Source organism: Protomyctophum bolini, assembly GCF_963924005.1.
Source record: "Protomyctophum bolini genome assembly, chromosome: 17".
NCBI classification, from domain to species: Eukaryota; Metazoa; Chordata; class Actinopteri; order Myctophiformes; family Myctophidae; genus Protomyctophum; species Protomyctophum bolini.
This window is the reverse complement of record NC_137878.1, coordinates 22,838,556-22,850,741: the sequence shown is the minus strand read 5'-3', so window position 1 is coordinate 22,850,741 and position 12,186 is coordinate 22,838,556. Positions and strand designations below refer to the sequence as shown.

Sequence of the window (12,186 nt, the reverse complement as noted above, 5' to 3'; positions counted from 1 at the left end):
ATTTCAATATTTATATACACTATATTTAAAGGCACTTAAAAGATGTTGGGTCATTTCATCGTCTACTCAGGCTTTTGTGAACCCTGGACAGTTAAGTTGCTTGATTCACTATTTAAATTTGATATTCACGTTAGCTGCCGACAAACTACATTTTAATCATGGATCTTATTTTCAAAAATAAAAAAAACATTGCCCCCTCAACGTATTCAACATCAGTTAGCAGAACCAAGGACGAGTGTTTTAGATTAATCTAACATGGTTAACATTTGAAGTTACAATGGGTATAACAAGGGGGCGGGGCAAGCAACTTAAAAACTGCCCGGGGTGTTCACAAAAGCCTGAGTAGATAATGAAATGCCCTCATCATTTTTTAAAGTGAAATATCCATCCATTATACCATGTTTAGCCTTGTAACGTCTGGCTGTACCACGTGCTGTTTACATTTACAGTATGACAAATAAAGGTAAAGTATCAGTCAGTCAATTAATCAATCAAAAGAACTTCTCTTGCACCACCAGGATTTTCACTATTAATAAGTTTGAGGACTTACAGTATTTGAGGCTGTGGCAGTCAAAGGATGAAAATCCACAGCAGACACCTCCCCATGACAGAACGACTGAATCTACAAATCCCCCTCACCCACTGATCAGTTCATTGTGACACAACTGAAATTGAGGTTACCGTTTAAAACCATCAGTTACATTCAGTTACTTACACTAGAGAGGCAGAAGACATTTTTAAGTTCTAGCTACAGTAAATGTTTGCGATGTTTTAAATTAAAATACCCTTGCCTGTACTCACTTGTTCACTCGTCTCGGTGGCTTACAAGCACCTAATTCATGACAGAATGATGGCATACAATGATCTGAACCATTGTTTATTTCTTATTACAGATGATGAAATGTTGAACCCCGATGAACCATTACTATGGTGGCCGCCAAGTGCTAAACATTTCACAATGCAAAAAAAATGAACAAAAACAAACCTATACCCCATACAATATAATACAAGACATATTGATATTCTTTATGTACACTTAATGTCTAAAACTCACCAATGAAACCATTGTCAGTGAGTACCACAGACAGTATTGTTAGATGAATTCAAAGTCCAATTATTTTTAGCAATCTGGTTCACAAAGCAAGAAGGGATTATGGTTGAGTGAGTTGTTTTGTTTACCATAGTGACATGGCAATGAGCAGCTTTACGAGTGTTAAGCAGAGGGCAATCTAACTGATGTTGCCTCCTTTCAATGTTTTACATGTGATCTGTCCAAGTTTGGTCATCAAATTATATTCTTTCCACTGGGCAACACAGTCCTCTGATACCTTTAGGTCCACCTAGAGAGAGAAGGAAAACAATCTAATTATCTATTTTATATGCAGTAAAATAATACTATGTATTGTATATTGTATATACGGTAGTACAATAACATATTGTTAAGTATAATCCTACTAGCCATCATATTTCTCTTTGTGTGGCAACAGTACACTACATTTAACCACACTAACAGTATAGTTAACTAACCCAACAGACCCAACTGCATGCTAGAACAAAAATGCATCAGGCAGCTTAGCCTGGCCCAGCCAGCGTGCTTTTTTGGTCTAGAGGGGCGGGTAGCGCATGGAGCAAGCGCTGGAGAAATATTGGTTTACCGATCAGAGCCACCCTCCCCGCACGCCCTGGTAGAAAACAGCAGAGAAAACTGACGTCACTATATTGAGAGCGACGCCCCTCTGCACTGTAGTTCACTCCCACTAGACCAAGAAATGTGTTTCGTTCCCCAGGATTTCACTTTTTGAGCCGTAGCAAATGAAAATAAAAGCCTGGGGACCGACAGCTCAACACAACTATAGCAAAGGTGTATTTCCTGATGTTGTAGTAGGTTTTTCAAAAAGAAAATGTCTGGGATGGTGTCACTGATTCTTACCTGTAGTTTCTCCCAAACCTTCTTCTTTGGGTTGAGCTTGTCATCCGGTTTCCCCGCCTCGTATCCTTCTATAAAGACCCGTTCTCCTGGAGATGTACCCTCCGGTGGGTCAAGCGGTTCCACCCTCCTGGGCTCCCCTTCACTACAGGCCAGCCGACCGGAGAGGACAGTAGAAACAATAATGGTTCACGATCAAGGATGAGTGTGTGTGTGTGTGTGTGTGTGTGTGTTTATGTTTAAAGGAAATCCACTTACACTGTGGAACATAGCAGCATGGCTTGAGACTCAATGCCCCGCATTTTCTGAGGCTTCAGATTGCAAAGCAGAAGCACCATTCTGTCCTGCAATTCCTCCTGGGAAATGTAGGCCACCAGCCCGCTGACTACAGTCCTCGGCTCTGCCTCTCCCACGTCGATTTTCTCCAGGTACAGTGAATCAGCATCGGGATGCTGCGACATGGGGAGCAGAGAAAATGGGATGAGGGAAATTATGTAGATCAGCATCAAGTGATGACATTGCCTTTTAAAGGTTGGGATCACTTAACGATTTATCGATACAACTGTGAAATCGTAAAAATCAATTAGTGAATAAATAACTATTAACAAACAAGTTCTCCAAACACTAATCCTGGTTTTCACTCGTAACTGTTGACATAATTGGCACAGTTTTTGACAGTATTAATATTGTCCAGATTTATCGATTCTTCAACATTGATAATTACCCCACTCCTAGTGGCACTGCCATTCAAGTGAGAGAATAAACTGTTGAGCTAACGCGTATTAAAGTTAACCACTAGTTTTGAAACGAGAAACACTGCAAAGTTAGAACATAGTTTGTGTCTTTTAAAATTCCCCAACGGTGGTGGTAAAAGACCCAGAATTATGTTCTGTACTGTGTCTGTGTTGACCTCCTTACCTTCTCCACACTGATGATCTTGCCCACTCTGATGTCCAACCGAGAGGGCTCCAGCTCATCATCTCCTCCTCCTCCTTCTGCTGCTGCTTTAGCACCTTTCCCTGCTGCTGCCTCTAAACATCAAACAAAAGTAGCATTTGGAGGAGAATCTGAAGCATCCTTTTCAGGATAGTCATGAAGGGAATATCAGACATAATGTTCAGCCAGGAATGACATTACTGTAGACTCTACCGTGTAGAGAATTTGGGTTTAAATTGATGAAGAGAGAGGTGGTGATACTGACTTTTCTTTGAGGGGTCGGGGTAGGCCGTGTTGGTCAGTTGGCGGAGCTCAGGTGACTCAAACTTCTTCCTGATTGGGTCCAGAAGTTTGTTGAGTGCAACCTCCACTGAGGCCTTCAAGTCACCCGGGTGGACTGACTAAAACGTGAGTGGCCACAGCGTAATGGGAGATGTGAAGAAAAATAGTACATTCTGATTAAACAGTCGTTGCTATAACGAAAAATCCTTTCAATTGTTTACACCACTAAGGTGTAGGCCGAAAGCATAGATTCAAATAATAATAATGAACGAAAAGTGTTAATGGACATTTTAAAGGCTAGCTAGTTAAGATAGTTAACAGACATTTTATGCTGCTTCCCAGGGGAACGTTTACAAACAGGAAGTTCACAAAGGTTGGAAGACAGAGGTGGCATTCAACAACTCAAAAGTTTGCTACAGTGTACCTCTGCTGCAAAGTCCTGCTCCACCTCCTCAAAGACGGTGTAGACTTTGTCTCCGCCCCACTTGGGGTCTCTTTTGACACAAAATTCTGAAATGGAGCAGAAAGTCAATGATGTATTCTTTTCACATTCTATCAACAAGTAGAAGTAGAGACAAATATGAGAGGGAGATTACTGAAAAAAACAGAGGGGCTGGTCCTCTACCTCCGCAGAGTGGGAAGAGTACGTATTTCACGAAGGATAGCACTCCATTGTTCTCGATGTTGCCTGGCTCACAGAAAGCCTTCTTTAGCTTCTTCTTCACGTCCGCCTTGTTGTCCAGGAGGTCAATCTTTGACTCCTGCAGCCATCAGTAGCAGACGGTTAGTGAAGGGATTAACCAAGAGATAAGAAACATGTATTTTCATCTTTATTCATTTTTGAGCGGTGCATAACCGCTCCAATGACTGGCCACTTGTGTATGTATGTCTGTCTGTTTGGAGTACGAACAGCTGCAATACTGCTGGAAGCCAGCCAGCGGTCTCGTTGAGCAACCTCAACGCTCAGTTCACACGGGTGTGATTTTTGAACTTCCAGCCAATATTGTAACGTGTCTGTCCATACCTCTTCGGAGGAGCTCATTTTGGCCCCCGTCAGTCCTGGCACCATGGGATTCATCAGATGAGCACGCTTGTCATAGCCCAGGGAGGGCAAGTACTGCAAATAAATGACAAATAACAACACAAGTTAGCAAGTTTTTGTAAAACTAATACTTGATAATGTGTCACTACGTTTTGTCTATAAAAAATGAGATACGTTTAAAAAGGGTTGGCAATAAAAGCTTCGGGCTTCATCCTATACCTTTTCACTAACATTGTGTATGTATACAAATATATGTTTGTATGTAAATGTGTTATTTTAAATGGACTGAAATAAAGTTTACTACTCATATAAAAAGTTTTAAATATGGATGAGACAGCCTGGGCCATGGCTCAGTGGTCCAGGCACCTTGGCTGGTAATCCAGTCTGGCAGTGTGCCGCGGGTTCGACTCCCGATCCCGACAGACTTTACTGCATGTCTTCCCCCTATCTCTCTCCCCATTTCCTGTCAGCCTACTGTCTGTCCCTCCATAAAATAAAGGCGAAAGCCAAAAAAATACATTTAAAAAAAATATATATGGAGGAGACACAAGGTTTCTTCCCAACAGCAACGATATAAACATCTGACTTAACATGAGATAAATGACTAATTCTGCTGCAAAAGGCACACCAAACATGTCAAAGAGAGTAAGAAAGTAGAGTGTGTATTGGGTTGAAGATAATTTAAAAGGATATGAAAAACCTTCTCTGCCAGACAGAAAATCTTCCTCTGGTCAACTCCTCCAAACTGAGCATCCACCTTCAGGTACTCCTCATCAAGAGCCTGAGAACAAAGACAACGCACACATCTACTTTTAGTCACTAAAATGACACACTGACTGAATAACTTCGACTGGTGGAATGCAATTAGCTATTAATCAGTTATGCCCCAAACCCAGCACATTTGCTTTTTGGCACAGGACTGTTTTCAGCAGCGTTTTTGAGTCTGGCTTTTTGCAATTACATCATATGGCAGTCTATGTACTTTTAATGTTTGCTTAGAGCACTTTTAACAGAGCGGCAGCCAAGTCTATGGACGTGTTTGTTTACAGCAGTCACAATGTCAAGTCGCTCACAGAAAGAATCCAATGTGAAAAGGTTGTCATTATCAGCGTTCATATACTGTAACTGACACCTTAGAGCAGCGTCTGTGCACTTATGCTTGATTACAGAGGTCCACAGAGGACCAGAGTTTGCATGTATCAGTGACAGCGTAATTTGACTCGATGAGCTTAACAGCAGTGTATGAAGACAGAACTGTTGCTTTAAAATATATCATTTATGTAGTTAGTAGTGAGTTGTGACTGTTAGTTACATCGTTTGGGCTTTACCTGTAGTCCAGGGTACAGCAGACCACTCAGCAAAGGATGCTCCACCTGTTTGACAACCTCAGCTCCAGCCTTCTTCGCATCATGCTCAGTGACCATGGATGACAAACGATACACGTCCAGCGTGTACTCTCTGATAGAGAGGACAGACAAGACAATACTGTTTTTATTTTCCTTTTTTACTCCAGAAGTGCAGTTGTATACAACATAGTTTCAGGAGTAGACCTCCTTCTTCTTAACACGGCCACTCCCCGCTCCCCTCACTATCTCCTCATCAACATCACCTGCCTTCTCTCATCAGCCGGCCAACCACAGTATAAATACACCTGTGAGCTGTCACTTACGTGTTCTTACTACTTCCGTGGTCTTGAACAGTCCCCCCCATCCACCCCTACCACCTCCTTCTCCCCCTTCCTACTCTTTTCACCATCTCTTCCACCGAGTGTGAGTGAGTGAGTGGTAGAGGTTTTGGGTATTGGAATTTGGCTTTAGACATGGAGAAGCTTACCGGCTGAGCTGGAAGTCTGTTCCCTTGACAAACTTCAGTTTATCAAGCGGCACCCCAATGCTCTCCAGCATGGCCTTTATGACTTGTTCATAGTACTGCACCCGGAGCTGCAGCAGCTCCCAGGGAGCCTTCATATTGTCCAGGTAGGCATGCAGGTCTGCAAACAAGATTGTCACCTGCAAAAAAAGGAGTTGGAAAAAAATAATAAAGTATAAATAAAAATTGATAGAATACACAGCATGAAAACACAGTGAGGATGAGATGCTTCAAAATGTCAAAACCACAATAAAGTACACAATAAATAAACAAGCAATTCATTCATACTCTATTGTGCAACTACTGTACATCACAGACACATATCAAATTATAAATCAGGCACAGGGTGCTTTGGGCTATTTAGATAGAATGTGCACTTCCCCATTCCATTGTTACAATGGGAGTCAAGTAGTCAACGATAGTGTCGCCACTCTCTTACTAGATTACTCTGAACACCGCAGACAGTTTTTAAGTTGCTCGAGTCAGTATTTAGATTGTTGATAACTTGATATTAATTTTATCTGCCCAGCCCCTTCCTATCCAAACCCATTGTAACTTCAAACTCCATTTTAACCATGATAGATTCATCCAAAACACCTGGTGACTGATATTGTCCTTCTAATTATCTAATACACGAGATTCCCGTGTTTTTTCATTTACGGTTTTCATTTATTTTGTAATACTAGTAGTCCTTACCCGTTCAAATATATGAACTGCAGGTTTAAAAGTAACCTATGCTGTGGGTTTCAAATCACCCGTGGCTCCCGACATGTGCTGCGGGTTCAAAATAACCCGTGGCAGGTTAAATATCAATGTGCCATCCGTGTGCGGCTAGGGTTTTGGGCAGGGTTTCGGACTCATATGACAATATATAAATACTGAATCAAGCAACTTAAAAACTGTCTGGGGTGAACACATAAGCCTGAGTAGATGATAAAATTACCAAAAGTTTTTTTGAAAGTGAAAGTGAAATAACCCTTTAAAGGTCTACCCACCTCACAGCCTGCCTTGAGGAAGTCTGCGATCTTGGACATTGGCACAAAATAAGCGACATGGGGTTTGCCTGTAGTGGCTGTTCCCCAGTAGACCTTGAGTTCTCTCTCCTTGAGAACCTCCTTAATTTTGTCCTCGCCAAGGAACTCCTGTAAAACAAACACACAACCAAATCCAACACTTAACACATAGGGAAATGAAGAATATGGACATTTCATTTTGTAGTTCCACTCTGAACGGAAAGATGTTCAACCAATCAGAACGTTGCATCCCTCCAGGCAGTCCAGGGTATGGGACGCAGCTCCGCTACATGTGTGTGCACGACGTGTATATCTCGTTTGTGTCCGAGCATAGGCATGGTAACGCCCCGCCTCTGATTGGCCTACCAACACTGCCTGTCTTGACTGTCCTCCGAGATGTATATATAGCTATGCTGGATAGTCTGATGCGAGGTTACTCCGTGGTGGAAAATAGATTAATAATACGTATGATACAAGAGAACTGTAACTTGTAACTTTTATTTTTGTAGAAGAGGCAAACTAATATTGTTTATGCCGTTTGAAGAGGCAAACTAATATTGTTTATGCCGTTTGCTTTGATGGAATAATTGATTGAACATGTGTGTTGACTGTGTTCAAGTATTTGTTTTGATTATTGTGTAATTTATACAGTGTAATATACAGTGTAAACTTGAAACATTATTGTACTGTAAAAAGGTCTCTTTTCCCTTCATCTTTATCCTTTTAGTATAATAGTATTAGTTTACGATAATTAGATTAATACACGATAATCAACACTAACACTTTATTTAGAACACACCAAAAACAAATCATATAGTACACCGTACGTGTTCAATCAATTATTCAATCAAAGCAAACAATATTAGTTTGCCTCTTCTACAAAAAAACGTACAAGTTAGTTACAAGGCTGCGTTCTGTTCTGTCTTGTGTGTGCCAAGCTGTCATTCTCTTATTTCTCAGTCACCACGGAGTAAATAAACCTCGCATCTCGTGGACAGTCAAGACGGGCAGTTTCGGTAGGCCAATCAGAGGCAGTTGGGGCGTTACCATGCCTATGCTCGGACACAAACAAGATATAAACGTGCACGACGTGTGAGTTAAGCTTGTTTGTTTACGTCACAGAGAGACGGGCAGCAAAGCTTGTGGCTTATTTATAACCTATAATGTTTTCAGATACATATTTTAGCGTGCTGATTCAATTTATGAGTAATACCCTGTCTGGATGTCATCTTGAATGAGATAAAAAACTTAGTAGTAAGCAACAGCTGTGTTGAAGGACCGTGCAGCGATGGGAATAAAACATGAATGAAATCAAGTATTGAGGGTTTAAGTAATTCAATGTCTGAAAGCACACGTTTAACATGAATTCACTTTGTAGTGCTGGTCCCTGCTTCATCTTCTCTTAGGTAAGGGTAGGGGTCCCAACCCTGTTATAGATTCTACTACAGATTTGAGGAGCAGAGACAATCAGCCCCCTCAGCAACCCCAGCTATCTAACTATATGCTGCTGCATTGTCTGTAAGGAACATCTTATGTACTGTACTGTACCTGTACACAAGATGTAACAATAAAGTACAACCTTGAACCTATAGAAGACACCAGTGTCTTGTCATCCAAGTATCCACTAACTCAAAAAGAGTTTGCCATCCAAAAATGTATGTTTGTAATAGGTATGTGTATGTGTGTCCGTGTCCATGGATGAGCTGTCGGTACGGCTATCAAGGGTGTCGCCTCGGTAGTTTTGAAGATGCACGCAAGCCCACACAGCCATTCGCAGTGTCACAGCTTGAAAAAACAATGGCCTGGGATGCATATGAATATGTCAACCTGCTAAGTAGCCTACTGTAGGTGTCAGATGTTGTCTGAAGTAGAGTTGGATACTAATACTTGAACTAATTAAATTACAGAGGTGACAGTTGCAAGGCAAATGCATAATTAACACTTAAGTGTCCTCAAGTAAACAAGTAAACAGAATACATGAAATATAGTCAGTATATTGTGGGTTAATAAATACTTTCTTTTTTGACAAGAAGACAGGTTGAGCAAAAAAACCAAAACTCGAACAAAAACACTTTAATAATTATAGGCCTACATTATTACTATTATAATAATTAATAAATAGGCCTACATTAAAGAGATTATTTCAATCTGTGATCGCTCGCGAGCGTGTGGGCGCAACAAAGCCTCACTGTTCAAAACTCCACAGTGCATGTCTCACCTGTAGGTTCCTTGTTATGAGGTTGAACTTCTCATCTGGACTTAGCTCTGCCATGACTCTCGATGATCCTAAATAACCAAACACACATGATGAAATCATCAAACATTATCATCAGAGCCAGTAGCCCCTTTTTCCGAGGCCCTCGGTTTTCTGTATTTTAATACAGAACCAAGGCCAAGGGTCTCGATAGGGGCTACAGAGCCAGCAGACAATGTATCCATGTATCTGTGTGTTTATGTGATTTCAATCTGAACTTTGATTGATTGAATACTTTATTAGTCAGAATAAACAGCAGACATTAAGCTAAAAGGATAGCACAAACAAAAAAGGTCCTGGGGAGTCAGGACTTGTTTCCATTGTGGTTCTATAGGTATAAATCAACATAGCATAATAAGTTAATAACGCAATAATTATAATACATATCAACAAAAAACAGTTAAAAGACTATATGTAAAACTACAAAGGATAAATAGGGGGGAGAATCGGCAGTGAATGACACCGTCGCCGACCTCATTTCTATGGGGATAAATGTGTGTACCTCCCCTATTGTGGCACCTAAGTGAAAGTATTCTGCTTTGTGGTAAATGGCACAATGATAAACAAAGTGGCTGTGTCTCAGGGTTGGCTTTAAACATCCTCTGCTGTGGTTGTTGCATTATCTTAAGGTCCCTGGCAGGGACCTTAAGACTTGTTTACATCAGGGTTCTCCAGGGACTCCCTGCACACTAAACAGTCCAGTGTGCAACCATCTTTAGTGCTTGTACTGGTATTATCCTCGTAGCAGTTTTTTGTATCAACATGTACTGTACTTTCATTTTAACTGTACCCAGGGCCATTGTACAAACTGTGAATACATTTTCAATCAATCACTCAATCAGCCATAGCCAATCAATCTGGACCCTAGCGTTGTAAACAAGTGTAATGCTTTATCATGTTGTCGAATACAAATTTCAATCAATCAGCCATATCCCATATGACACAAATGTAACCATTTGTACACTCTCAGAGTTAAATTAACTTTGATTTTCCAATATACATTGGGGGTCACAGAGATATAAATTCCATTAAATGGGGGTCCGTAGACTAATATGCATGTCAAACTCGGGGCCCTTGAAATTATACGGTTGAGAATCACTGCCAGTACTGTAATAATCTTCTCTTATCCCCCTGGAATGTCCCTGGAATATCTTTTCAAATGGGAGGGGGCTAATTAAGTATTAGTGTCAATTTGGGGGTCCTTGACATGAAAACATTTGTGAACCACTGCCATATGGAACATGATAAGTTACATGTGAAATAATATCCACTCAAGCTTATTTTTTATACTATTTTATAGACGGTGTCGCTTGCCGACGAAAACAGAACTACAACAGAACAGACAAAAGACAAAGACAGACAAGACCGACTTGTCAGCAAGCGACTTCACTAACAGACAGTCCACATGCATCATGCTAACTGGATTAGCCGACACGTTGAAACTACTGAATGGACAGGCTAGCAGTGCACACTACTAGCCATGTGTATATGCGTACTGTGTGTGCCATTAGTAAAGGTGTATACGCGTCAGTAAGATAGATCATATTTTACTCTAATGAAGACTAAAAGAGCCATACATGATTCAGCATCACCTGCTAACTTACCGTAAAGATTAATTTCTCACCGTCAGTTAAGTGTTGCATCAGCGCTTTGGCTCTGTGATCGACTCCTCAGGCACTGAGGCAGGCACTGCGCCCAGGCCAAAGCAGTCAAGTTCAGAGCACAGTCTTAGGCTGCTACTCCCCGCCTGCGCCACTAGATGGCAGACGTACACTATTGTATTGCAATTGCAATACAGTTATTGTTGTGCATTATTTATTCAGCATTTGAGCCACGGGCCACCACTACATGATATTTAGCCTCTCAGACCCAAAACTTATAATTAGAATATTTTGTTAGATTTTTGGCCACATTTCCATGCTGGATTGATGTGTTACCATTATGAGAGATAACAGGCAAACATCAATCAAAATATTAATTCTTCTAACTCTTGAGAGCATATAAAGTAAAATTAAATGCACATTTGGTTTCATTTTACACTCTCAAGAGTAAAAGATCTATAAGGCTACATTTGGTTACTAACTCCATCATTTAGCTGGGAGTGGGGACCACCTAGAACCCCCTCAAGGACCACTGGTGGTCCCTGGACCACTGGTTGAAAACCACTGCTGTAGTACACAGGATAGCCTTGCTCCCAGCCAGCCATCTCAATGTCAAATTTAATTGGCTATTTTGTCAAAAAATGTTTTAAAAAAATGTCATAATCATACTTAATTATATCCTTCAACTTCTTGTTTGTGCCCCAAAATTACGGGATAATGGATCTACAGGTTTATAGCAATTCAATTGTAGAAATATTATACCTTAATTGTTGAGTGTTTAAGCGTGTTATAATCATGTATAGGTATATTTTACATTTATACTTTAAAAAAATCCAGTCTTAAATACACTGAACACCTGGAATAACATCAAAGTCCATTTTAAACTTAAAAAACATTTTTTCACCGTTGGCTCCTATATGGAAGAACCCAGATTTTCTTCCCTCATGTCAGGACCCAGTATTCAGGGTTTGGCATGATACGGGACTGGACCAGCTTGCTAAATTATATAACAGAGGCATAATGGAGTCACTTGAGAGTCTAAGGAATAAATATTCATTACAACAGTCACATTTCTTTAAATTTTTATAAATCCGTCATTATGTAACAAAGAACATGCAAGCCCCTAGGACATCCTTCCTAAAAAATATTCTTACACAACCTGTGCCAGAAAGATTTATTTCCTATCTGTATGAATGTTTTGATGTAAGTTCAAACCACTCCACTGGTCATATTCGAAGGCAGTGGCAGATTGATTTGGAATG

The 12,186-nt window shown here is 40.6% G+C and overlaps 1 protein-coding gene across 2 annotated transcripts; it reads right to left on the bottom strand.

Moving 5' to 3' along the window:
• Positions 1 to 856: 856 nt before the first annotated feature.
• yars1 (tyrosyl-tRNA synthetase 1) lies at positions 857 to 10,993 on the bottom strand. Of its 2 annotated transcripts, none has more exons than XM_080787498.1 (14): positions 10,928 to 10,993; positions 9,288 to 9,355; positions 7,052 to 7,198; positions 6,021 to 6,196; positions 5,516 to 5,645; positions 4,888 to 4,968; positions 4,170 to 4,262; positions 3,771 to 3,906; positions 3,570 to 3,655; positions 3,129 to 3,264; positions 2,846 to 2,958; positions 2,186 to 2,379; positions 1,931 to 2,072; positions 857 to 1,340 (listed from the first exon to the last, which is right to left on the bottom strand). In XM_080787498.1, the coding sequence occupies exons 2-14, from the start codon at positions 9,339 to 9,341 to the stop codon at positions 1,230 to 1,232; spliced, it is 1,599 nt and encodes a 532-aa protein (XP_080643624.1). In that variant the 5' UTR covers positions 9,342 to 9,355; positions 10,928 to 10,993; the 3' UTR covers positions 857 to 1,229. The 2 variants fall into 2 exon arrangements, with proteins under 2 accessions (XP_080643624.1, XP_080643623.1); XM_080787497.1 differs by having other exon boundaries at positions 10,948 to 10,984.
• Between the last annotated feature and the right edge of the window lie 1,193 nt (positions 10,994 to 12,186).